Raw genomic sequence first — 26,744 nt, 5'->3', positions numbered from 1 at the left:
GTGATCAGGGAGTGTGTGGGGCCATCACTGGATGAGGGAAGTAACCTTGTGACAGACATTAGAAAGGCTGAGGCACTCAATGCTTTCTTTGCCTCAGTCTTCATGGAGAAGGTCAGCTCCCAGACTACGGCTCTAGGCAATGCAGTATGGGAAGAAGATAGGCATCTCAGTGGGGAAAGAAGAGGCTAAGCAATATTTAGAAAAGCTAGATGCACACAAATCCAGGGGTCCATATTTAATGCATCCAAAGGCGCGGAGGGAATCGGCAGATGTCATTGCAGAGCCTTTGGCTATTGTCTTTGAAATCTTGTGGAGATCAGGAGAGGTCCCATATGATTGGAAAAAAGCAAATGCAGTGCCCATGTTTTAAAAAGGAAACAAGGACAATCCAGGGAACTATAAACTGGTCAGCCTTACCTCAGTCCCTGGAAAAATCATGGAGGGGATACTCAAGAAATCCATTTTGAAGCACTTGGAAGAGGGGAAAAGTGATTAAGAGAAGTCAACATGGACTCACCAAAGGCAAATCATGCCTGACCAATCTGATTAGCTTCTATGATGAGGTAACTGGCTCTGTGGACATGGGGAGGTCAATGGAATGTGATACACCTTGACTACAGCAAAGCTTTTGATACAGTCCCCCACAACACACTTGCCCATAATTTAAGGAAGTATGGATTGGAGACATGGGCTGTAAGATGGACAGAAAGCTGGCTTGATGGTCAGGCCCAACAGCTAAGATCAATGGCTCAGTGTCTGGTTGGCGGTCAGTTCCAAGTGGGGTGACCCAAGGATCAATTCGAGGGCCATCTTTGTTAATGACCTGGAGGAGGGGATGGAATGCTCCCTCAGCAAATTTGTAGATGACACTAAGCTAGAGGTAGATATGTTGGAATGTAGGGATAGGGTCCAGAGTGACCTAGATAAACTGGAGGATTGGACCAAAAGAAATCTGATAAGGTTCAACAAAGACAAGTGCAGAGTCCCTGGAGCGGAAGAATCCCAAGCATTGTTATAGGCTGGGGACCAACTGGCTCAGCAGCAGTACAATGGAAAGGGACCTAGGGGTTATGGTGGATGAAAGGCTGGATATGAGTAAACAGTGTGCCCTTGTAGCCAAGAAGGCTAACGGCATACTAGGGTGCATTAGGAGGAGCATTTCGAGAAGATCTAGAGAAGTAGTTATTCCCCTCTATTCGGCACTGGTGAGGCCACATCTGGAATACTGTGTCCAGTTTTGGGCCCCCAAGTATAAAAAGGATGTGGATTTGCTGGAGCAGGTTCAGTGGAGGGCAACAAAAATCATTAAGGGGCTGGAGCACAAGACCTATCAGGATAGGTTGAGGGATTTGGGCTTGCTTAGTTTACAGAAGAGAAGACTTGGGGGTGATTTAATAGCAGTCTTCAACTTACTGAAGGGGAGCTCTAAAGAGGAGGGTGAGAAACTGTTCTCAGTGGTGTCAGATGGCAGAACAAGGACTAATGGTCTGAAGTTGAAGAGAGAGAGGTGTAGGTTAGATATTAGGAAAAACTACTTCACCACCTTCCTGGTGAAGCATTGGAATGCGTTGCCTAGAGAGGTGGTGGATTCTCCATCCCTCGAGGTTTTTAAGTCCTGACTTGACAAGGTCCTGGCTGGGGTGACTCAGTAGGGGTTGATCCTGCTTGAAGCAGGGGGCTGAACTAGATGACTTCCTGAGGTCCCTTCCAGCCCTATGATTCTGTCCCACACTTGGGATGTAAGAATCCCAGGCACTGTTACAGGCTGGGTGCCAACTGGCTAGTAGCATTACAGCAGAAAAAGACCTGGGGATTACGGTGGATGAGAAGCTGGATATGAGTCAATAGTGTGCCCTTGTAGCCAAGAAAGCTAACAGCATAGTGGGGTGCATTAGGAGAAACATTTCCAGCAGATCTAGAAAAGTTATTATTCCCTTCTATTCAGCACTGGTGAGGCCTCATCTGGAGTACTGTGTCCAGTTCTGGGACCCCCCAGTATAGAAAGGATGTGGATGCATTGGAGCGGGTTCAGCAGAGGGCAACGAAAATTATTAGGGGGCTGGAAGCACATGACCTATGAGGGCCTTGGGCTTATTTAGTTTGCAGAAGAGAAGAGTGAGGGGTGATTTGATAATAGCCTGCAACTTTCTGAAGGGGGGCTCTAAAGACGATGGAGAGAGGCTATTCAGAGTAGCGACAAATGGCAGAACGAGGAGCAATGGTCTGAAGTTACAGAGGGAGAGGTGTGGGTTGGATATTAGAAAAAAACTATTTCACCAGGAGGGTGGTGAAGCACTGGAATGCTTTACCTAGAGAGGAGGTGGAATCTCCATCCCTAGAAGGTTTTAAGTTCCGGCTTGACAGAGTCCTGGCTGGGATGATTTACATAGGGTTGGTCCTGCTTTAGTCAGGAAGCTGAACTAGATGACCTCCTGAGGTCTCTTCCATCTCTAGGATTCTATGATTTTACATCCTTTATTTTTTCCAGTAATTTGCCTCACTGAAAAGACACTTCATTTACGAGGCTGCTGAGCTGTCTTTTATATTCAAATTTGACATATTAACACATGGTTTGAACCAGGATGGGAATTTTCTAGGTCATTATAAGGAATCTTATGCACACTTGGCTTTATCTAATTTTTGACTCCCCCTCCCCACCCCTTCTGCCCTCTGCTCTCCGATTTGCTCACCTTGATAATATTTTTCTGATTTGTCAACCTTGATTACTATTTTTGGTTCTCTGTGCCTTAAATATTGAGTCAGATCCGGTATGGCTACGATCTGAAGAAGCAGGTCAGTCCCACAAAAGCTCATCACCTAATAAATTATTTTGTTAGTCTTTAAAGTGCTACTGGACTGCTTTTTTGTCTTCATTTGAAAAGGGAGTTTGTCCAGCTTAACTCTAGTGTCTAGCACTAGATAGGAGGAAAGAAGCAAAACTTTCTTCCTGATAGTCACAGCAGATGCCAATGATTTGTCAGCAGAGGCCAAAGCATCAAAAGAACCTGGCAGAGTGCTTAGTTACATTTGAACCTCCATTAAAATGGCATTTGTCAACCTTCTTCTGTCATCAAGTAAGTCTTGTAACAAAATCATCTTCTCTAGCAATTAAATGGGTATTGAGCCATGAGCTCCTGATACTTCACCACCCTAACACCATGGAGCAATGAGAGAACACCTCTCTCTTCAGGAGTCAACCTTTGCCCCACATCATCTTGGGTGGCTGAGGTTGCCTAGATCTTGCCCTGTTACAGGCAGCAGCCACCACCAATGTGTTCATTCTATCAGAAAGGTATAAAAGCTGGGAAATTTCAGAGGGCATTTGATTCAATGAATCAGCTTTTTTTTTTTTTTTTTTTGGAGCCAGGCTGACAAAAAGCATGAACATGCCACAGGGATTTAGATGGGTGTGGCATATTAACCAAAATGGGTAGGGGTATTCTACTCCTAAAAGAATCACCAAGAATATCGAATGCTGGGTGAGAAGTCTCTTCCACTGGCACTACACCAGAGTCAGATTGAATACCATATACCATCACATTGGCTACATCTACACATGAAGCCTACATCGAAATAGCTTATTTCGATGTAGCAATAACGTCTACACGTCCTCCAGGGCTGGCAACGTCGATGTTCAACTTTGACGTTGCGCAGCACCACATCGAAATAGGTGCTGCGAGGGAACGTCTACACGCCAAAGTAGCACACATTGAAATAGGGATGCCAGGCACAGCTGCACACAGGGTCACAGGGCGGACTAGCGCTTCTGGGGCAACAGCTAGCCGCTCCCTTAAAGGGCCCCTCCCAGACACACACAGCCTGCACAGCACGCGGTCTGAGGAGCCAAAGGCACACAGACCCCGGGCGACGCAGGCATGGACCCCCAGCGGCAGCAGCAGCAGCAGCAGCAGCAGCAGCAGCCAGAGGTCCACCCAGCCCTCCCAGCAGGAGCAGGGCTCGCCCTGATCCATGCCATGCGGGAGGCAGCTGAGCACCTCCTTGCTACACTGGAGGAGGAGCTGCCCCCAGGGCAGCAGGGCTCAAACCCCAATCCTGCAGCACCCCGCCCTCCCCTCCGCCTCACACACCGGCGGCTGTGGAGCTACCCCACCAGCACCGACTGGTGGGAGCGGCTGGTGCTTCAGGAGTGGGACGACGACTGCTGGCTCAGGAACTTCAAGATGAGCTGGCAGACATTAATGGAGCTGTGCCAGTGGCTCACCCCCGCACTCAGGCACCAGGACACTGCCATGCAGCGTGCCCTCCCTGTGGAGAAACGGGTCGGCATCGCTGTCTGGAAGCCGGCCACTCCAGACAGCTACCGATCCGTGGGACAGCAGTTTGGTGTCGGCAAGGCCACCGTCGGGGCTGTCCTCATGGAGGTAAGAGGACCCACGGGGGGAGGGCAGGGCAGAGGGGGGGAGGGCACGGCAGAGGAGGGGGGCCCGGGCAGAGCAGGGGAGGGCAGGGCAGGGCAGGGCCACGCACACCCTGCTCTCCCCTCATTGGTGCTCTCCCATGTGCTTTCCCTGCAGGTTGTGCGTGCCATCAACGCCATGCTCCTGCACAGGCTCGTGAGGCTGGGGGACCCAGATGCCACCATCGCGGGCTTTGCCACCGTGGGCTTCCCCAATTGCTTCGGGGGTCTGGATGGGACTCACATCCGCATCCGCGCCCCGCATCACAGTGGAGGACGCTACATCAATCGCAAGGGCTACCATTCTGTGGTCCTCCAGGCCTTGGTGGACAGCCGGGGCCGTTTCCAGGACATTTATGTGGGCTGGCCTGGCAGCATGCACGACGCCCAGGTTTTCCGGAACTCGGGCCTGTGCCGCCGGCTGGAGGTGGGGACCTACATCCCCCAGCGGGAGATCCCTCTGGGGGACACCACCATGCCCCTCTGCGTCATCGCAGATGCGGCATACCCCCTCCGGCCCTGGCTCATGCACCCGTACACGGGCCATCTCTCCGCTAGCCAGGAGCGCTTCAATCAGCGCCTGAACCACGCGCGCCAGGTGGTGGAGCGCTCATTTGGCCGCCTGAAAGGATGCTGGAGATGTCTCCTGACCCGCCTGGATGCGAGCCCCAACAACATCCCCCTGATTGTGGGTGCCTGCTGCGCCCTGCACAATTTGGTTGAGAGCAAGGGGGAGGCCTTTTTCCAGGGCTGGGCTGTGGAGGCCGGCAGGGCCGACGTGCAGCCACCCGCTGCCCCCAGTCGGCAGGTGGACCCCAAAGGGACCCGGGTCCGGGAGGCCCTGCGGGCCCACTTCGATGAAGAGGCCGCGGGGTGAACTCTGCCAGGCCCCCCACTGCCCACCCCTTCCTCCACAACACTCCCTGCCCCAACGCCCACATCATGGAGCACCCAACCGCCCCCCCCACAACTTTTCCTGGACAAATTACAGCACGCACTTGTGGCTGAACTTAAACTGCTTTTTCTTTTAGAACTTTTTTTTCTTAACTATAAATAAAACAAGAACAAACTATATACAACATGTGTGTAACAAAAGTAATGTGTACAAATAAAACAACAGTAATAAAAAAGTTTGTTCACTAATAAAAAGAAAACCAGGGATGATAAAGGGGAGAACTATTTACATGGGGGGGGACGGGACAAACGGGGGGCACAAATTAATAAGTCACAACTATATACAAGCGGGGGGGGGCCACGTCCCGGGCCCCTCGCCCCTCAAGTCTGGCACTGGGCGTGGGCGGCCGGGAGCCCCGCCACGGCCGCAGCCCTGTCCGGGGCTGGCTGGGGGCAGGGCGGACCAGAAGATATGCCCGGCGAGTCTCAGCTGGCTCCAGGGGTCCCTCGGCGATCCGGCCCTCAGTGGTGGGTGGCGGGGCGACGGTGGATGGGACGGCGATGTGTGGAGCAGCTGGTGGTGCGGCGGGTGGAGCAGGCAGGACAGGTGCTGCGGCGGCCGGCGCGGCATGGGGGGCCAGGTAGTCCACCAGGCAGTTGAAAGTCTCCATGTAGGCCCCCCATGCCTCTTGGCGCCAGGCCAGCGCCCGCTCCTGCAGTCCGAGGTGGCGCTGCTCCACCCACAGGCGCTGCTCCGCCACCTCCAGCTGCCGACGATGGATGGCCAGCAACTGGGGGTCCGTCGCCGTCGGCTGGTGGTGGCGCGGGGTCCGCCGTCTAGCCCGCCGTGGGGCCGGTCAGTCCTCGGCCAAGGGGCTTGCCTGGAGCGATGACCCCGGAGGGGTCTCTGGGACCACTGATGCCTCGCCAGCGCTCTCTTCCGGCCCTTCCGATGGTGCAGCTGCGGGACACAGGAGAGGAGGGGGGGAAGAAGAATGATGACAGGCGTTAGTGTGGGCCCCGAGCCGTGGCCTTTGTCCCCCCAGCCCTGTGCTGCAGGTTCCCCATCCCCGTCCCCGGGAGATGCTGCTGTTATGGATGGGGTTCAGGGGTCCCCCTGCACTGCACTCCGTCCCCTGGTGGGAGCGACTCTCACTTCACTCCGCAGGATCTGACAGGAAAGGTTTCTAAGGCCACAGATGCCCAGTTTCTCCCAGGAGTGACAGCACCAGCTGTCGGAAGAGACAGTCCTTCCAACCCGTCCTGGGGAGAAGACCCCAACGGGGGCCCCTCTGGGATGCAGCTTTCCCCCTCATCAGGCTGGCTGCCTTCCAGCTCTCCCTTCCCCTAGCCTCTACCTGCGGCCCCTGCGCGCCCCCCCCGGATTCAAAGCCAGCTCGGCTCCTCCCTCCTCTTTGTTCAGGGCAGAGGTGTCACCTGCCAGCTGTAGCCCCACGATCATCCTTTGCCCCTGGGAGCTATTCGGCTCTTGTTGCTCATATCTAGCCTGAGTCTCCCTTTTGCACTCCCCCCACTCCATCACATGCGGCTGCTGCTGCTGTTGCTGCTGCTGCGGTGTGTCCCACCCCCTCCTCCCGGGGGCCCCTCGAGGTTCCGCTCCCCCCTGCCCTGGGGATGGGGCATGGCACTGTGGTGCGGGGTGGGGGGGGGGCAGGGGCTGATGCACTGCTGTGAGGGACATGGCCCTGCTGTCCTTGGGGCCATGGCCATGCGAGCATGTCAGGGGCCCTGGACACATATCTATTACCTCCATCCCTCAAGCCCAGGGGTGTACACCAGAGGGGGGTACATACCTGTCGGTCCACTCCCACGGTCTGGAGATCCCCGGGGGGCAGAGGCCCGGCTGCTGCTCCGGGATGGCAGGAGGAGGATCTGCAGCCCGGATTCTGCGGAGGAGGAGCCCCCCTCCTCCTGCCGTGATGGCCCGGGGGTGGGCTCCAGGGGGGGCGCCCGGGGTGCGGGGCTTACCTCCGGGGCGGACTCTGGCTGCAGGGCCTGCTGGGGCTCGTCGGCCGAAGTATCAAGGGTGGCCGGAGGGGAGGAGGTGTGCCGGGGCCCAGGATGTCCCTGAGCTCCCTGTAAAAGGGGCAAGTGACGGGGGCGGCCCCAGATCGCCCGGCCGCATCCCGGGCCCAGGCATAACCCTGCCGCTGCTCCTTCACCTTACTCCTGACATGATCAGGAGTGCGGGCAGGGTGACCCCGGGCAGCCAGGCCGTTGGCCAGCCGAGCGAACGCATCTGCGTTCCGCCTCTTGCTCCCCATTACCTGGAGCACCTCCTCCTCGCTCCAGAGCCCCAGCAGGTCCTGCAGCTCGGCCTCTGTCCAGGAGGGGCCCCGCTGCCGCTTGCCAGCCTGGCTGCCCTTCTGGCTGGGCTGGCTGCCCTGGCTCCCCTTGGGGGGGGTCCCCTAGGGGCGCTGCCGGGCGGCCATTGAGGGTCCTGTGGCTGCTGAGGGACGTGCAGGCTGTCCGCGTGTCTGAGCTGCTGCCTGCACGTTCCCTCAGCTTCCTGCACAGGAAGGGAGGGGGAGGGGACCTTTAAGGGGCCGCTCCACGCGGCCACCATTGAGCTGAGGGGCTGGAGAGAACGTGTCTCAACCCCTCAGCTGATGGCTGCCATGGAGGACCCCGCAATTTCGACGTTGCGGGATGCGCAACGACTACACGGTCCCTACTTCGACGTTGAATGTCGAAGTAGGGCGCTATTCCTATCTCCTGATGAGGATAGCAGCTTCAACGTCTCGCCGCCTAACGTCGATGTTAACATCAAAATAGCGCCCAACACGTGTAGCCGTGACGGGCGCTATTTCAAAGTTAGTGCCGCTACTTCGAAGTAGCGTGCACGTGTAGACACGGCTATTGTGTAACTGTTCACTGAGGGCTCAGAAGATGAGGTGGCTGAAACCATCTCCGAGTGTTCATCCATTTATAAGTCATGTTTGTAAGTTTGTTTCTAAATTCTCCTGGTAGAAGAGAGAGACTCTGCCTCTCATTCTTCCTGCTCCAACAGTATTGCAGATATCACCATTTGTCTTGTTTATGCATCTGGAGAAGTTAGACCTGAGGAGCTGTGGACTGTCAGTAGCTTAAAAGATGAAACATCACCTTTCCATCTATGTGGGAGATAACTGAAAAAATCCTGGGGTAGCTTCTTGGAATCCTTCAGTCATTTGGGACTGCTGGGGCCAGCATCTTAGACCTTGAATATGAGATTTGGAGGTATCTGAAGGTGCTTAGCCTTGATGTCTTTCTTGAGCTGGAGGAACTGAAAAAATGTCTTCCTGTCCTTGTCTGTAGCACTGACAGAGTTGGATCCTCTGAGAGAAAGGACTGATAGCTCAAACAATTAAAAAGCAATTGGTTTTCTCTCAGGCACTTGAGACACCCCGTAAGGTTGTCAGATGCTAGGAAAGACAGCTGGACATGGAGTTCAACTCATAACACCTGGCTTCTACTGCATCTGTGATTCAGTCATGTTTTGGGACTGAGAAGAAAATTCTGAATCGCTAACAGTTAAAACCATCTAACACTAAATATCTTTGGAAAGAGGGGCCTCCAATCCTGGGAAACAGAGAGCTTCACATCCCTCCAAATATGAAATTAGAAAAAAACTGTGGTGCTCCAACCTTATATAGCCTTGCCCTTAGATTATTGGTGACATTGAGGAGCAGGTTAGGAGAGATGACAGCACTCTACCTGACACTACTTGGAGTACCTGCAGTACTGAGTGGAAACATGCAGAGCCACTTTGAAGGGCACCAAGTAAAATAAGTGACATGAATGCACTCAAATTGAATAAATGCCCCATGCTGTTTTCGCAGTATACAATCTCATCCCAAAAAATCTATTTAAAATATGCAGAGGCAACAATTTTTCAGAACAGACAGACACACACAACAGACAGTAGATTTAGATTCTGGTTTCTAAAGAGAATGGAATGCTTCAGAGAGGCTTTTCTCCCATTAAAAACCTTAGTTTTAAAGTCTGTCCAAAATTACTACAAGTCAGATACAGTATTAGCTGTTCCAGTCCTCAGAAACTTACTTGAGCACAGACACTTTACACCTCTCACATTTCAGAGTTACGATGGCCCTTAGAAAAGTATTTATAATGAATGCACATCAAATCAGCTGACACTTAATTCAAGAATTATGGTAACTTTCATTTTAAGTCAAAGGGATGCTGCAGCCAGTAGCTTTTTACCTTGTTTGAGGATAAACAAAAGACTTCAGTCTTTCGAGCTATCAGTTCTTTAGCGTTCAACACCACTGCTTCTAACTCCTTTGCCTCCCGTATATTCTGGCTGCGGTTCACAGTAGCTATTTGGATAAACTGAGTGCTATACTTCCAGGTGCAATCTGTTTCTCAGCTCTCACAAGCAGTCACCTGATTTCCCCTCTGCCATGGCTAAGGTAGACTTTTGAGTATGCACTGTGACTCCTTCAGCCAATCTACCTCTGGATAAAGAGAGAACTGTAGGTGCCATAAGCATCCAGAACTGCATGATCACCAATAATATTTGGAAATGGAAAGTGAATTTTCAGCTTAAACTGTATGACCTTACTTCATAGTAAACTTTGCAAAAGACTCACCATTTTTGCGATCAATTGAAAATCCCTCGTATGAAGACAGGATTCTGTAAGAAATCATTCCATTATGCTCTGAGTCTCTGTCTACAGCAGAGACAGTTAGGACAGAAGTACCTACAGGAGTGAGCTCAGGCACTGTCACCTAAAGTGAAACCAAAAGGAAATGTTTGATAAGAGTAAGACAAAATGGCTTTGACACAGCAAGTTACATTTTTGTTGATTTCAATATAAAAAAGAAATATAGTTCCAAGCTTTGGCAAATGTTTCACCTGCTGATTTCCTTAAACTCAGAAAACATAACAGACCTGAGATACTAAGCAAGAGACGGCCACTCCAAGATTCAGAGTTAGGGTGACCAGATGTCCCATTTTTAAAGGAACAGTCCCGTATTTAAACCCTCCTGCAGGTGTCCCTACTTTTTCTTAAAAATGGGCACATTGTCCTGTATGTTTTGTCCCCCCTCCGGCCTTCCTGTCAGTACTGGAGGGTACTACTGTTGGCCAGATCCTTTTTTGCCAGCCACCTACCCATCATCAGTGAGTGAGAGGAGGGAGTGGCTGGTGATGGGGATAGATTTGCAAGGCAGATGGTCAGGCAAAACTGCAGTGTACGGGGCCAACCACTTCCCCTGCTGGTCCATGTGTGCAATCCCTGTTGCAAGCTTCCTTTTAGCCAGCCAGTCCTACTCTCCCCTGACCCATTTCCAACCAGCACTGGCTGCGTGCTGTGGTGGCTGATTACACGTTGCCTCGATTGCCCAACCATTGGCCCTTTACATCCTCCCCACTTCACCATCTTCTTTTTCTTGTGCCCCTGCACCACCTCAGCCCTTGTGCTCTTCCATATTCCCTCCACCCCAGCAGGATGCAGCCTGCTTTCAGCATTGTGCTGAGAACCTGCCCCTGGTCAGATCTTTCAATTCAACTCACCAGCGGCCTGGCTGGCAGGCTCCTTCCTTCTCCCACTGCCTCTGGCTGGTAGCCACGGAAAGCTCAAGACACTGGCCTGGGATGCTTACCAGGTGGACCCAAGCCCTGCATGTGCTAAACCCCCACACAACACTGGCACAGGGAAGCTTCTGCCTCCCTAAGCTAAGCTCTGGAGTGGTGGGGAGAAACTAATTTCCAACCCATTTGCACTCCAACCCTGCTGACTTCACAGCAGCTTCCAAAGGCAGGACCACTTAGCACCCTCTTCACATGCTGCCTTGTGCTAGGCCCTACTCCCAAGCAGTGTGGAGCTGCTCTGTTCCCTGGTCACCCTCCCCAGGTTCGCTGAGGACACTGCTGTCAGGCTTCCTGGGCTTTGGTGCACCAGGCATCCTTTAGGGATTAACTTCTTCCAGTTCCTGTTCATAGTTGGGGGACAGGAGACAGCTGAGTTATGTCAGCAGCCATCAGCAGCTTGGAGTTGTCAACTGCCTTTATATTGGCAGGACGGGACAAGCCACTCCAAACCATGGGGTGGACAGAAGGAGGGACAAAATAATCTCTGCAAAGATATGGGCCAAGTCATCCCCGCTCCTTACTCCCTGTGACTGGAAGCAGCTCCTGTCCCTTCCCTCCTGTACAGTGCTGAAAGGCTGCCACTTGCCATGTTCTGGTGTGAACCCTCACAGAAATCTAAGAAAGGATGGACCTGTGATCATGTGCGTCTCGCACATGTGGTTTCAAGAAGATGCAGTGCCAGGTACAAGGAGAGATGGGTTTGTCCCGAGGGCTCTGCCAGGCATGGAGGGTTGAGAGCACTTGGCAGGGAGAGTTGGGTCAGGTCAGTTGGCTATCCTCATCCTTGTGTGTGTGACAGAGAGAGATGCTTGGGAATGTACGTGTATCACTTCTCGCCACGCAAACCGTAAAATAAGAAGGTAACTAAAAACTCTGGCTATTCAGTGTTTCTTTTTAAGAGGGGCTCGGTCAACTTAATGTTAATTGGAATGTTTGTACTACGTAGTTCTTATTTATTGCAGTTGAACTCACTTGAGTATGGGTAATTTTCCCTTGTGTCTTGTGTTCAGCATAGGGAAATATGGTCATCCTGTTCTGAGAACAGAGTGAACTATATATTTTTAATAAAACTATCCATTTGAGATTTTGTTCTCATCATTATGTCTTCCAAAATAGTTTCGGAATATAAAATGTTTTTTTTACACTGCATGAAAACACTAACGGAAGTAAGGTGTCTCAGAATATTACAGTGTAATTTAGTTTTCCTCCTTCATTTCCATGTGGATATGTTTTTAGTTTATGGAATATCATGTTGATGCCTATTTTGAAAGATTCCATTAACTATATATCGTCCCAGTTCCTTTAAAAGATTGCTATAGCCTCTAAAACCTGTGTGCCTCAGCCCTTAATAATCAATAGATTATTAACATTTAGTTTTTGAAAACTGTTTGCTTTCTTCATACAATTTGGGAAAGAAAGGAATTTTCGTGTTGTGTTTTACCATTTTTGATGCCCAGAAGCACGATTTTTATGATCAAAATTTCCTTGTGCCTTTTCAATCGATGTCCTAATGTTAATATGAGACAGCAGCTACCCCTCACATGACTTCAGATGTTGGGCAACCAGTTAACATCAGTTGAATACACAGATTATATGCAGGTAACAGAATATATAAAATAAACATTGATACCTAAGAATACATGGGATAAACATTTCAGTGCAATCAGTAGGTAATGAGATATGGAGTGCAATGAAGGTGTGCAATTTTACTATTTAAGGAACAGGTCTAAAATCACAATCTTTGGACCAGAACGTCACTCAGTATATATCTGGGTAGCTGAAGAACGCTCATTCATTTCAGTTAAAACTCTGCACAATGCTTGCTTAAACCATGCTGCAAACACACAAGATGAAAGGGAGATAGCGAGGGCTTAAGTGACTGGAAAAGAGGGATCTCTCTCTCTAGATCCCTGTTCACATCCAGCACAAGACAGTTATTACCAGTTGCTTGGTGCTTGATAGCTGCTTGTAGTGGACTTAATCATGTTTACTGTGGCTGTTTACACCATAAAAACAACTGACAAACTTGCACTCTTCTGGAAGTCTCAGCAATGAGTTTAGCCCCTTTAGGTCAGATAGTGGTGTACTGGAAGTACTGCCCATTCCAATGCTATGAAAAGCTTGGTAGATAAACAGAAAATCTCCCTCTCCTAAGTGCTTACATACACCTTTCAGGGACATGTGTATATACAGTGTCTCTATCTGCCATCTTCTTACCTGATAGGAATCCTGAGTAAATACTGGTGGGTTATCATTGACATCCAAAATATGAATGGAGAGTTCTGCTTCTGTTTGATGCACAGAGTCTGAAACTCTAATCCACAACTTATACCGAGCAGTTTCTTCAAAATCTAATGGTTTCACCAGTGTGATCAGTCCAGTGTGCTGGTTAATAGCAAATTTCATTCCCAGGTTACTAGTGTCTGTAAAGCTGTAGAGAAGAACTGGATTTAAGTCCACATCACTTGCAGAAACTTGGGTCACTTGGAATCCAAGTGGGGCACCTGAAACAGTGATGTTCAAAATAAATCCAGTTAGTTGAAGAACACTGGGCTTGCATGTAGCATAAATTCTAAAACATGACATTTTACAGTATTTTTGCAATATTTTGACAGTACATCTTAAAATAAGCAAGATCTGGGCATGCTATATAAAACAAATATCAAGAGGTGCCATAATCTTGCTTCATACCAGAAAAATATAACTTTTAATTTAGACTTTCAGCCCTATTGTATGTCACAAAGATTACACTTTCAAGGGAAACAGAAAATTCTATAGTTGTGTACTTAAAATTTCCTAGGAATTGCTCAAATAGGGAATATTGATTTATTGAGAGGAAAGCCTGAAGCTGAGTTTACATTAAAAATTTAAGGGCATGTCAACATTTGCCATTTAAAGCAGAAGAACGCCTGTTTTTGAAGAAAAAACGCAGGAGCGTCTACATTTGCCAATGACTCTTTACAGTGAAATGCTGAAGTTTTACTGCAAAAAGAAAACTGCCTCCATGAGTGACATACAGCTCTTACTGGTGATGGCTTTGCAGTGATTTGCAAGGGAAGACACATTCTCACTTTGTAGAACTTTTAACCTATAGAGGATATTTCACAATGCCTAGGTGACTACTCTGGATAGCACCTCTGCTTCTCCGACACTGGGTAAACAGACATCTGCCCCTTCCACTGTAAAAGCTCCAAATCTTTTGAAACTCCCCTTCCCATTTTCTTAGTTAGTGCTCACTTATCATCCGGCCAGGCAATGATGGCTGCTCCACACAGAAAAAGATCTGAGCTTGTTGAACTATTGCAACTGATCAGTGTTTAGAGAGAAAGAGCTGGGCAGGGATCCAGAATGCCCTATAATCAACCCTTCTCCCCAAGACCTATTGTCAAGATGGAGAGATCTGCACTGTGCGATTGTCCCCTCAAGGCACTGCTCTCATCAGTGACAGAAATGCTGCCAATGTAAACTCTCTCTGATGCCTGTGGAAGTAAGTGAATACACAAACAAGTGCAATATTCCCTACCAGAAACCCACTGACCACTACTCTTACCTATAGCCTTCACCTTCCATCTGGGACACATCATGGGATCCATTGTTTCTAGTCGAGACCTAAGATACAACTTTATCTGCATCTGCTCCCATCCTACTGACAGAGACCAAAAACTTCAAGATCTCTACCAGACATTTGTAAAACTTAATTACCCACTAGGAGAAGTTAAAAAAAAACAACAGATTGACAGAGCCAGACGAATACCCAGAAACCAGCTGCGTCGAGATAAGCCCAAGAATAACAGACCACCACTTGTCATCACCTATAGCTGCAACTCAAACACCTCCAATGCATTATCAAAAACCTACAACCTATACTGGAACATGATGCTACACTCTGAGAAGTTCTGGGTGAGAGGCCTATGCTGTGCTACAGACACAACCTCAGGAAAATTGTCACTTGCAACTACATACCATATTACAGAAATACTAATCCTGGAACTTTCCCTTGTAAGAAATCCTGTTGCTGACTTTGTCCACATATTTACACTGGAGATACCATCACTGGACCTAACCACATCAGTTACAAGATCAGGGGCTCATTTTCCTGTACATCCACTAATCTTACATATGCCATTGTCTGCCCACAATGCCCCTCTGCTGTTATATTGGACAGACTGGACAATCACTTCACCAATACATGAATGGACACAAATCAGAGATTAGGAATCAGAATACACATAAACCTGTCAGTGTGCATTTCAGTGGAGTAGGCCCCAGTATTAAAGACCTGAGAATCTGTCCTACAACAAAAAGACTAACACGGGATTAAACAGGGAGACATCTGACCTGGAATTTATTCTCAAATTCAACACTTTGGTACTTGGTCTTAATAGAGATAGCAATTACCTTATGCAGTCCAAAGACAGTTTCCCATGTTTGACATTTTTAGTGATCTCAGGCAAGTCACTTAATAGACACTTAGGGTGTGTCTACACGTGCACGTGATATTGAAGAGAGGCCCTCTTTCAAAAGAACACAGGGAGTGTCTACATGTGCAATGCACTCCTTCGAGCAGAAATCGGAGAAACGCGGCTCAGACGTTGAAAGCCGGAAGCCGATCCTGTAGTGGGAAGAGCACCCCCTTCTGAAAAATGTTTTTGAAAGAATGTACATGTAGCCGCTCCACAGCCTGCTCTTTTGAAAAAGAGGAGTCCTCCATGGCAGCACTCAGCTGGAGTGCAGAGACGCCCTCCCCTGAAGTAGCAGGGCTCTCTGATCCACGTGTCCAGCTGCTTTTAAAGCCACAGGACCCAGGAATCCTATGGCAGAAAGTTGAGAGCAGGTGAGCTGCAACAGCACGAGCTGCGCACAGCACACCCTCTCAGCTGCCCCAAATGACTGCACAGACCAAATGGCCAGTGCCCGGCAGCCTCTGGAGCCCCAGGGCCCTCCCTCAGAGCCCTCCCAGGACCCAGCCCTGCAGAAAAAATAAAGGCCCCCTCCTGGACGTAGCCTGAGCTCTGAAACCTCCTCAAAGTCTGGAAAGAGGAGGGGGTTCTCTGAGAGATGGGGGTTAAGCAGGGGAACACTGCAGCCTTTGCCCGCCTGGTCCAGGGACCAACCAGCTGTGGCCACCCGCAGCGGACCGTGGATCAAGTCCAGAGCAAAGTGAAGGAACTTCAGCAGGGCTATGCCTGGGTCTAGGATGGGTCTGGGTGCTCAGGGGCAGGTTCCTGCCCCTACTACTGGGAGCTCCGCTCCATCTTGGGGACCCAGGACATCTCCCCACCCCCCAGTGGTCCTCAATACATCTGCAGATCAGCCTGAGACAGAGGCCCTTGAGGAGTCAGGACCAGCCAGCTTGAGCCAGGGGGCGGAGACCACCCAACACTGATTGAGTGAGGAAGGCGACCTCATAATGTACATCCCTCGTGGTGGTCCAGCTGGTTCTTGGGAAGCCAAGCAACACTGGAGGTTATCAAGGGACCCCTTGCTAAGTCCATGGTGGGGCATGCACCCCAGGCGGCAGGGTGGGGGCAACACAGCTGTCAGTGGGCCATGCTCAGGCCCACTGGTCTGGGTCCAGACACCCTGGGCAGCTGTGGCCCATGGCACACTCACGGTGCCTGCACGTATCAGCCAGCACCTGGATTCGTGGACAGCTCCAGGCACCAGATGCACAGTGGGGCATAGGCAGGGCCAGGCTGCATACGGGGACAAGCCCACATGGGGGAGAACCCCTGTGTGCCCCGACACCGCACAGATGCCACACCCATCCTGCCTGGGCCCCAGGGGCTGGTGGGCATGGGGTCCCAAGGGAGTGGGGGGTTTGGGGTCTCAATCAGGAACTGGCATGCCATCCTTGTCGCCTTCCAGCTCCAGCAACTGAGGGCCTACACAGTTCATGGATATTGTGGTTCCAGAGAGCACCCCTGTACCCCATCCCCAGAGGCAGCAAACAGGGGACAGGTGCCTCCAGTGGCACCACCACACTCCACCTGCAGCCAGAGCAGCACACAGGGGATGACATCATCAGCCCCTGCCAGGCTGATCTGGCAGTGCAGCACCTCTGGCTGGAGAAGGCCAACATGGCCTGGCGGAGGGAGGCCTGGGACTGCCTGAGGTCCCACCTGGAGGGCATTCATGGGACCCTCCAGGAGCACATGGGCCATATGGCATGGCTCCTAGCCCACCGTGCTGCCTTCCTGCCCCCCATTCCCCAAGAAGCCTCCAGCCCCCCATTGAGGCTCCTGCTGACATCCCCCAACGCCCCTACCCACTGGTGCTCCCTGCCCTGTCCCAGCCCCGCCGCAGACCCTGCACCCAAGGAGGGAGGGGATCCTGGGGCCGACCGAGCTCTCAGCCTGCAACCCCCATCCCCAAGTGACCCTCACAGTTCAGATCCCTACCCCACACCCTATCAGTTTAGGTCCCTCCCTGCCCCATGATGTACACAGTTGGCCCCCACCCCTCATTGTAAATAGTTGCATGTTTGCACGTGCACTGAGTGGTGGTTCAAGGTTATGAATGATTTATTGCACACCGGTGCCTGTGCCTTGTAGCGGAGAGGTGTGGGTGCCTGGTGATGGGGCATGCGGTGTGGGGGCAGATGTGAGGGAAGAGTGATCTATAGGTGTTGGGGGCAGATCAGTGCGGCCCAGGAGTGAGGCTCACCCAGAGAGCCTCCCTGATCCAGACCCTATCACAGTTTGCCCACTAACTGGTGGTGGTGGCCAGCTGCTCAAACCCTGAGGCAGCCTGGGCTGCCCACCCCTGGACATAGGTGTCCCCTTTGACCTCAACAATGTTGTGGAGGATGCGGCAGGTGCCCATCACCTATGGGATATTAAGCATCCCAACCTCGAGGCACATGAGGCAGCACTGACACCATCAGCTGCCCAACGGCCTGCTTGACCACGTACTGAACCTGGTTGAGGCGTGTGTTGAAGGACTTCCTCTTGGGGTCAAGGTGGCCGTATAGGACCGCATAAACCATGGCAGTAGGGGGTATGCCGCATCCATGACCGGCAGCTTCCGCTGGGGGACAAAGGTGCTGGGCTCCATACGTCAGCACAGGCCGGAATTGCGGAAGATCCCAGCATCGTGGGTTCAGCCTGCCCAGCCCACATAGATGTCCATGAACCAACTTTGTGATCCACCAGGGCCAGGAGAACTACCAAGTGGTATCCCTATCAGCTAATATAGTGGCCAGTGCTTTGCGGAGGAGTGCAGATTGGGATGTGTGCAGAAGCAGTTTGGGAATCCCAGAGATGTGAAACCCCGATGACTGTGTCCAGGTCCCCAACATGGATGACATGATGCAGGAGGGTCCACAAGCCTAGGAGCCCTCTCTCCTCTCCCCGTGGTGGGTGTTGTGCCCCGGGCCTGGCTTACCTCCATCAGGACTGCTCCGATGGTGGCCTTGCCCACCCTGAACTGGTGCCCCACTGAGTGGTAGGAGTCGGGGGTGTCCAGTTTCCAGACTGCTATTGCAACATGCTGCTTAAGAAGGAGTGCGGGCCACATGGTGGTGTCCTGGTGCCTCAGTGTGGGGGCCAGCCAGCAGCACAGCTCATAGAAGGAGTCCCAGCTCACAAAGGAGTTCTGCAGCCATGTGGCATCATCTCATTGCCCCAGTACCGGCCACTCCTAGCAGTCTGAACTGCTGGGATGGTTCCACAGGCGCAGGGGTGCAGGCTGGGGAGGTCCACATCCCTGGTGGGCCGCTCTGTCTCCCAAGGAGGAGGGGGGTGGCCATGTCAACCATGCATACGGTGGGCCACGGTGTCTACAATGTCTGCATCCAGGGCCAGGAGCAGGGTCTTGTCAGCCACGGTGCTGCTGCACTGGGATCTGCATTGTTTCTGGCAGGTCGGCAGGCCTCAGCTTGTCTCATGTGGGGATGCTGGGGGGGGCCCTTTAAGGAAGCAGCTGGTTATGGACCCTAGAAGGGCTTGGCAGCCATGCAACCTCATCCATGGCATCTCTGGCTCCGTTCTTTCAAAAGAGCACTCGTAGCCGTGTGGATGCTCCCTTTAACAGGGCAGATTTTCGAAAGAGAGGGTTGGACCTGCCGTCCACCTTTGGCACGTGGTCGCACGCTTTCGAAAGCCTGGCTTTTGATTTTGGCCTTTTGACAGTGGGCTCCTGTGTAGACACAGCCTAATTTTCCTTCCCTTCTCTCCACCCTTCACGCCCCACCTCCCAGCTCATTTGTCAGTTTTTATTTCACGCTGTTTTGGTTTGTTTTCTCTCTCTCTGTTATATATTCATTGTGCCAATTCATTTTCAGCACTATTTCCAGACATAAAGAAGTGGTTCTACCCTACAAAAGCTCATCACCTAATAAATTAGCTTGTTAGTCTTTAAAATGCTACATGACTGCTTTTTTGTTTTGTGAAGATACAGGCTTACATGGCTACCTCTCTGTAACTATTCTGTTGACCTAGTTACCTCTTCTGCGGGAGGTGCGTTAGCTACACTGACTGGTGAACCCCTCTTTTGGCTACACATAAGTGCTACAGAGGCAAAGCCACACCATGGTAGCATTTCAAGTGTAGGTAAGCCCTGGTGCAACTTTTGTAAGAACATATGGGCAAGGGATAAGAATTCTTTCATCTCTGTGGAATCAGGGCAGGCTGTTCTCCAGCTCCCTTGGGTGAGGAAATGGTCAGTGGACATGAGATCTTCAGCAAGAGTTGGTACAGGATACTTGATCCTGAGGATTCAAGGGCCCCTTCTAAACTTCTAGAAAATGAGGACTAGATAGTTAAGGCCAACATTCTCAAATACGGGTGCTCAATTCACATAAAAAAATAAAAGTAGCCTCATGTTCACCCACATGAAAATACAACTATGATGCGCTCCATCAACAGGGGACATGAAAATCAAGATACTCATTTATGTGTTTAAGTACAGATTAGAGTGTCCAATGTGACACACCACAGGTTTAACAGCTTGGCCTGTGGCAGTCCACAGCCATAGATGACTTGTGGTAACACTCAGGAGGTGCGCTGCTCCCCTCCCACCCCGCATGCTCCTGCCAAAATTCTGATTGCTAAATGGTGCACTCCTTCAAGCTCCCTCCTCGTTCCTCTGGGTGGCCCTCCTTACACCCTCCCCTCACAGGCACCAGTCACCCATGTCCATGGTCATACAACAAGTCATAGGCTGAGGTGGGGTTAGAACTCAAGACCTCATCATGCTGCTGAATCTTTCTAAAGAAAGGGCTGATATTATCCAAAGAAATGTTTCCCTCAAAATGATAAAATTCCAAAGATTTTTATCACAGTGTTGACTTTAACAGTATTTTCTATTTAAAAAAGATAAATTTAAGACATCTGTAGAATCTCAGCCTGAAGTCCGCAGAGAGAATAACACAGTTGTATTTTTTTTTAAACATTTACTGTATTTTGGCACCAAACTTTTCCTAAATATAATGGCCAAAGATTAAGAATCTTGCCTTTGAAAACAAAAGCAGATCATATTTGCTTCAATATTCCTGAGCTAATATTGCCATGAGTTTTGAGGTTTCTTCCACTATAACATTTTGTTACAAAACCAAAAGAAGGTATTATCATTCTCTTCACTCAATAATACTTTTCTGCACCTTGAAACTTACTTTCAGAGACCTCCACTTTGCCCAGTGGTTGGATAATTGGGCTATTGTCATTAATGTCGACTACTTGTACCATTACTAAACTTGTAGCAGAAAGCCTGGGAGTTCCTCTATCAGCAGCTTGTACAACCAACCTAGTAATGAAAGGAAGTCACAGTTGTCACATTCAGCCAGAAATCATAGAGCCACACAACAGTGATCTCAAATGTACAAAACAAAAATGAGATTAGCTAACATGTCTTATCTTTCTTCTTGCTGTTGCTTAAGATTCATTTTAATTTTCATTATATAAATGGGTGTCTGAAATTTTACGGTCTTGGGTGATAAAGACATACTGAACCCAAAGAGCAATGTAACAACTGCTGTAGTACTGGCCAGAATGGGGGTGGGCAATAATTTTTGATGGAAGGGTCACTCCAAGATTTGGTAAGTGATCAAGGGAGCACTTTTCTAGGTAGGGATTGCAGGGTCTGGGATAGAGGCCAGGCAAAAACAGGAGCTCAGGGAAGGAGATTCAGGTTCAGGAGAGGGCATGAGGTCTGAGAGAGAGAGGAAGTTTGGATAAAGGAGGGGGTTGTGACCTGGGACAGGGGATTTGGGTGCAGGGTCAGGGAGTGTATGTGGGTACAGGAGAGGATTCTGGCCTGAGGGAAAGGTATATGATGGAGTGCAAGGTCAGGGAGTGACTTGTGAATTGCAGGAGGGAGGGATTGCGTGCCACAGGCAGGTTCTGATCAGGATACACTTACCTAGGTGGTTCCTGGCCAGCAGCCCAGTGGGACCTCCCTGCCTGCTGCAGTCTAAGGCTGCTCAAATTGACCAGAGCCTCCCTCCATGTTTCTCTCTGCGATGTGTGCCTTTTGCAGGGTGGGGAGGAGGAGACTTTGCATGGTGTCCCTGCTCCCAGCCCAATCATTGCAGCTTGGAATTCCATCCTATGGGAGCTGCAATGGTTAGGCTGGGATGGAAGCAGCATAAAAAAAATCTACCCCTCCTCCCCCCAGGGTGTGTGCAGTGCTTAGAGAGAGCCACCAGCCACTTTTAGCAGCTTCAGGCTGCACCAGGCAGAGTCTGCCTCAGGGTCCTGGCTGGGTAGGCCACAGACTGGATCAGAAGGCTTGCCTGCTCTTGGGCTAGCCAATATGCTCTTCACCCACACTAAAAACTCAGGGTGAAATCCTGGTCCCATTTAAGTCAATGATCAATTTCCTATTGACGTGTTGAGGCAGGATTTCCCCATCAGCATATAAAGCAAGCATCTCCATTAAACATCTGCATAGGGAGCTGTTGGGGATTTTTCTAGTGTCCATGGACAATATAATGAAGAAAGCAGTGAGCCAATCAAAGAAAAAAATCATAAAAAGAAATTTGCTCTTAACACCATGTAGATTAGAAAATAATTCTGAGAAACAATTGTGCTTATTATAAGCACTGATGGATTAAAAAGAAACCTCAGAAAGGGAATGTAAGGTTGAATCTAATTTAGCTCCATGTATTGTTCAACAGCTCCTTTAAAAGAAAAGATCTGTTCAAAGAGTCACTGAGAAGCCAGTCAGCCTAAATAAAGGCATATAAACTGCAGGATTAGCAATATGAAATATGCTTTATATAACAAACTTTCAAATGGCAAACAGCACTTTTTCTCTCTTCCCTGTAGAGTTTGAAGAGTTAAACTGCTCTTTCCTCTTACAAGCACTTTCAGATGAAAGAGACAAATGAATAGTGACTTTTGTAATATTCATATGACAAGATTGAGCATTAAAGCTGCAACTGAAGCTGTGGATTCTACTGCTGTCCTGAACTATATATGCTTTAGTCTGAATTCCCTTGCTGTTTGTGATACCAGAAGAACACAAAATTTGAATTACAGACTTCCATTCACAGTTGGTATTATCAAGATACACATTTAATGTTTTACTAAAAATAATTTTCTAAGTTTTCAGTGAAAAAAGCTCATTAAAATCATCCTAATCAAGACATTAAAATTAAGATTCTGTCAACACTTTTATTGTAACCCCCTATTTTAAAGGGCTTAAAAATTCTGAGCATGAAAATGTTTGATTCAGTTGAAATAAACAACTCTCTTCAATTTTTAAAAAAAAATCAATGGGTCATTTTGAAAGTAGACAGAAAAACTTTTTTTCAAATAGTTTCTGGTGCTCTTACGATTCTTTTTAGCAAAAATAAGAAACCACAACTCACTGAGGATGAAATTACATATAAATAAACATCAAACAGAATGTACATTAAAATAACCTTATGGCTCTGATTTGAATAGTAAACAAAAGCAAATTCACAATTCAAGACAATTCACAATTAAAGAGTTAGGAATCATTATGCTAGCGTTGTGAATATTTCATTAACTGTGACTTTCCATAGAAGATTTATTTGTAAAGTATAATTTCAGCCAACAAAATTTATTGTACTATTGCGGATATGTTAGAAGTAATGACATGCTCTTGGCACAGGAAAAAAATGAAAAATAAATTAAAGGAAATATTCTGGGCATTATGTTTGTACAAAATAATTCCTATAGTAGACCATTAACAGAATTATACTGATATTTTTAAAAAGTCAGTCTGGTAATATATTTGATGTAGTTTTCTAAATCTATTATGTCTCGTAAGAGTTCTGGCTGTATAATTAAAAATTGGAGTCACAGTAGGAAAAGAGAAGTTGTGTATGCACTAGCTGGTGCTACAGCCAGATAGAAAAAAAAAGTTCTAGTTCCACTGGTACAATAATATACAGTAATTTAATTTCTTAGACAACTAGTTTGCTATGCTAACCATCGACATATATTCCCTTTCATGCTCTGTTTATTTTGTAATTCTAATTATGGCATGATTTGCAATGTAAAAGTTGAGTTCACTTGATTATGAATCTGAGAGGTGTGGGAGAAGCACACCAAAACTAAGTACAAAAATGTTTATGGATGAAATTCTATTATTCCATAAGGATACAACATGGGTAACAAACAGAATTAAGAACTAATTCAATCTTAACTGTAGCACTGAACACATTGCTATTTTTGGGATTAGATGTGTGCTCTTTTGTTCATTCTAATTTAACTGGGTTTTCACAGAGAAACTGACCGTACAATTCTTGCTAATTAAGTGGAACTCAATCAAAACTTTTTACTGCTGTAAGAGAGCACTCCTATTGTCCATGTGAACGAAAAATTACTATTAAGTGGGAATTTGTCTGAAAGAACTTCAGAATGGGCTTTAATGCTGAGGTTCGATCCTCTAGGGCACAGTTTTGTGCATGTGCAAAATGGCACATTCTGGAGTCAATGTCAACCCTGGAACTCCTTGAGAGCCACTAGGATTAAGGAATGTCAGCAGGCTGAGCACTCCCATTGACATTGTGCAGTGAGGAAAGGGACCAATTTTGATGGCTGCAAAATCAATTTTAGGTATGCAACTGATATACCTAAAATTGTGTAGCAGCCATCAACATTCCTGGTAAGTGCAGACATAGCCTATGCAATTTTTAACATGTTCTTTCCTACCTACCCCATTTTCACTGGCATTCCGTCGGTTAGGCATTCAATCACCATCAACATTCACGGTGAAAACCAAAACAAAGAAGTTATTAAGCACCCCTGATATTTCCCCATTATCTGTTATTGTTTTGCACTCTTCATTCAGTAATGGCCCTAATCCATCCTTGGTCTTCCTCTTCCTTTTAATGCAATGGTAGAATGTTTTCTTGTTAACCTTTATATTTATAGCTAGATTGAAAATTAGAAAGGACACAAAAAATGAGCTCAGTGACCACTGAAACCACATCTGCCATTCTATAAAAGAAAGTACCATCAATGGCTCTTAAACCTCTTCTTCTTTTGTGTTAAAAATGGCTTCCTTTAAAAAAAGAATGTGCACAGGGCTGAACAGCAGAAAAAAGTAATTCTGAATTAGCTACTTTGACATTCAATTCCTGACCCTGTGCACATGGTTATATGTCACTATGAACAGTGTATCTTGAAAGATCTATTGTACTTTGGTGTCAGCGTGTGCTGTACCTGATATAACAAGGTTATGTTTTTCCTCCAAAAAACAGAAGTACCAGACTCCATGATGGCATTCACTATTGCTATTGAGTTAACGCAGTAAATGACCCAATACCACAGCAGCAGGATCTCTAAGTCAGACAGCATGAACAATATCAACTTCACTTAAACACAATTAGCAACAATATATATGTTATGCAGACGCTGTACACAACCTGTATGATGAAATGTCTTCACGATTCAGGATTGCATTAGTTGCTAAAATCCCCCATGTTGAATCAATCAGGAATGATTTGTTTTCATTACCAGATAAAATGGAATACTCAATTTCTCCATTTAACCCACTGTCAAGGTCGGTTGCAAAAATCTGGAAAGAAAATCCATGCTTAATCTGAGATTTCAAACAGCGGTTTCAAAAAGCGAACTGTTACATCACATATTTCTATTTCTCTCTATATAGGTCCATTTTGGCCACACAGATTAAAAGGGCATCCAAATGATTTAGGCCCCAAATTTTGTATACGAGCCCAGGGAAAGTTACCAAAGCCTCTAAGAATGGAAATATTTTTACAAAACAAAACAACTCCATTTTCTTGGATTAAAACATTCTGCTTCAGAATTGGAATTTCAAACAATAAAGCACAAAGTGGTTGGGTTGATTTCTTGTTGTGCATATGATTATTTCTATGCTGCTATTAGGACACTGCCAATATGTTATGTGTGTATAGTTATAAGCACAAGGTAGTCCTGAGCCCTTGTCAGGAGACCTTAAATGCTATTACAAACAAATGACATAATAATTATTAATGGTTATGATACTATTCTGTAGGCCACTATGAATTACCGTTTAAAGAAATTAAGAATAATGCAAAAGGAGCAGAAATAGAACATAAAACTAGCTGAGTGACCAATGTTTGGCACCAGTTCAGTATTCTCAAGATAGACAACATTTCTGTAGCCTCCCTGAAGAGTCTCCACTAGTTCCTTTTCCTACTGTTGAGCATAAGACAGATACATTGTTGCTAAACTCACAGGAAACAGATTATTCCAGATACTTTGATTGCTATGTGATTTTTCCCCATTAGTAGACATATTTCAATAAATACTTGTATGTTTATCCATCTTCCTAGTGGCTTCACATCCAGGACAGTTGTTGCATTATATTTATTTATTTATTTGCAGGGGTGGAACATTTTAACTTCCTAGCATGACCTTCAATCTCATCTAACTAGTAAGGGGAGAAATTGGAGAGGGTTCATGGACAAAATTGTTCTTTTCTAGGCCAAATGATGTCCCTCTTTTCCTCCACCATGGATACATTGTATGAACAGCTGGAAATAGTTTTTGAGAACAGACATGTTCAGAGGAAGGAGCATTTTCACACCTACAACAAGATGACCTACTCTTTCACCAACACACTTAAAATCACATGCTTAGATCTGACAAGAGGATTTTACTCCTGAATGGAGCTAAATGGCTTCAATTTAAAGTAGCAAACCCTAAGTACACTGCTGGAAGCAAGAATCTATCTACTCTGAAACCATGAACAAGCCTTGAATAATCATTCTCTGATTGCCCTTCAAAAGCAAAAATTGCTTTTTGTTAGAAACACAGGGAGACAGCAAGATAAACTGAATTTAGTTTCTGTTCCCACAATCAGTCAGAAGCTAGAGGACATTGGCTTAATTTGTTAAAAACTGAACTGGACTTTGAGCTACAATGCAGGCAAAATAATGATATATTTTAGGTTTTCAGGCAAGGATGTAGCAACATTCAAGAAGATGTATGCATCCTGCACAGGGAGAAAGCCCAGTAAATACTCTGGTAGACTGGTGCCTTAGTTTGGCTATTCTTAATTTCAGCTGCAGAAACAGGCTTGTAAGTATGTATTTCCCATTACCTGCATGACATATGTATTGTAGATTTGGCCTTCCCACACTGATGTTTTGTAAGAGCTTTGCTCAAATTTAGGTGTATTATCATTCACATCTTCTATCCAAACTGTCACTCCACAAAATGCTGAATTCAAGCCATTTTCAGCCAAAACTGTGAGATGTGCTTTACTCTTGACTTCATGGTCAAGAAATTTTGGCTCTTTCACTGTGAGTTCACCTGTTTTATTTTCCAAAAATAATTCAAAGGACAGATTACACACATATTTAAGAAAAATAAACTGTTGAAAGTGAGGAAA

The 26,744-nt window shown here is 47.7% G+C and overlaps 1 protein-coding gene across 1 annotated transcript in view; it reads right to left on the bottom strand.

The window, feature by feature from the left end:
* DCHS2 (dachsous cadherin-related 2) overlaps positions 1-26,744 on the bottom strand; it is a 224,659-nt gene that overhangs the window by 6,443 nt on the left and 191,472 nt on the right. The window contains exons 15-19 of the mRNA XM_074993969.1: positions 26,454-26,665; positions 24,769-24,920; positions 20,542-20,672; positions 13,146-13,432; positions 9,925-10,063 (exon numbers count right to left, since the gene is read on the bottom strand). Coding sequence (XP_074850070.1) covers positions 9,925-10,063; positions 13,146-13,432; positions 20,542-20,672; positions 24,769-24,920; positions 26,454-26,665 — 921 coding nt within the window. The remainder of the gene's footprint in view (positions 1-9,924; positions 10,064-13,145; positions 13,433-20,541; positions 20,673-24,768; positions 24,921-26,453; positions 26,666-26,744) is intronic.

Source organism: Carettochelys insculpta, chromosome 4 (genome assembly GCF_033958435.1).
Source record: "Carettochelys insculpta isolate YL-2023 chromosome 4, ASM3395843v1, whole genome shotgun sequence".
Lineage (NCBI taxonomy): Eukaryota > Metazoa > Chordata > Testudines > Carettochelyidae > Carettochelys > Carettochelys insculpta.
Note: the sequence above shows the minus strand (reverse complement) of the source record. Positions and strands in the feature narration are given on the sequence as shown.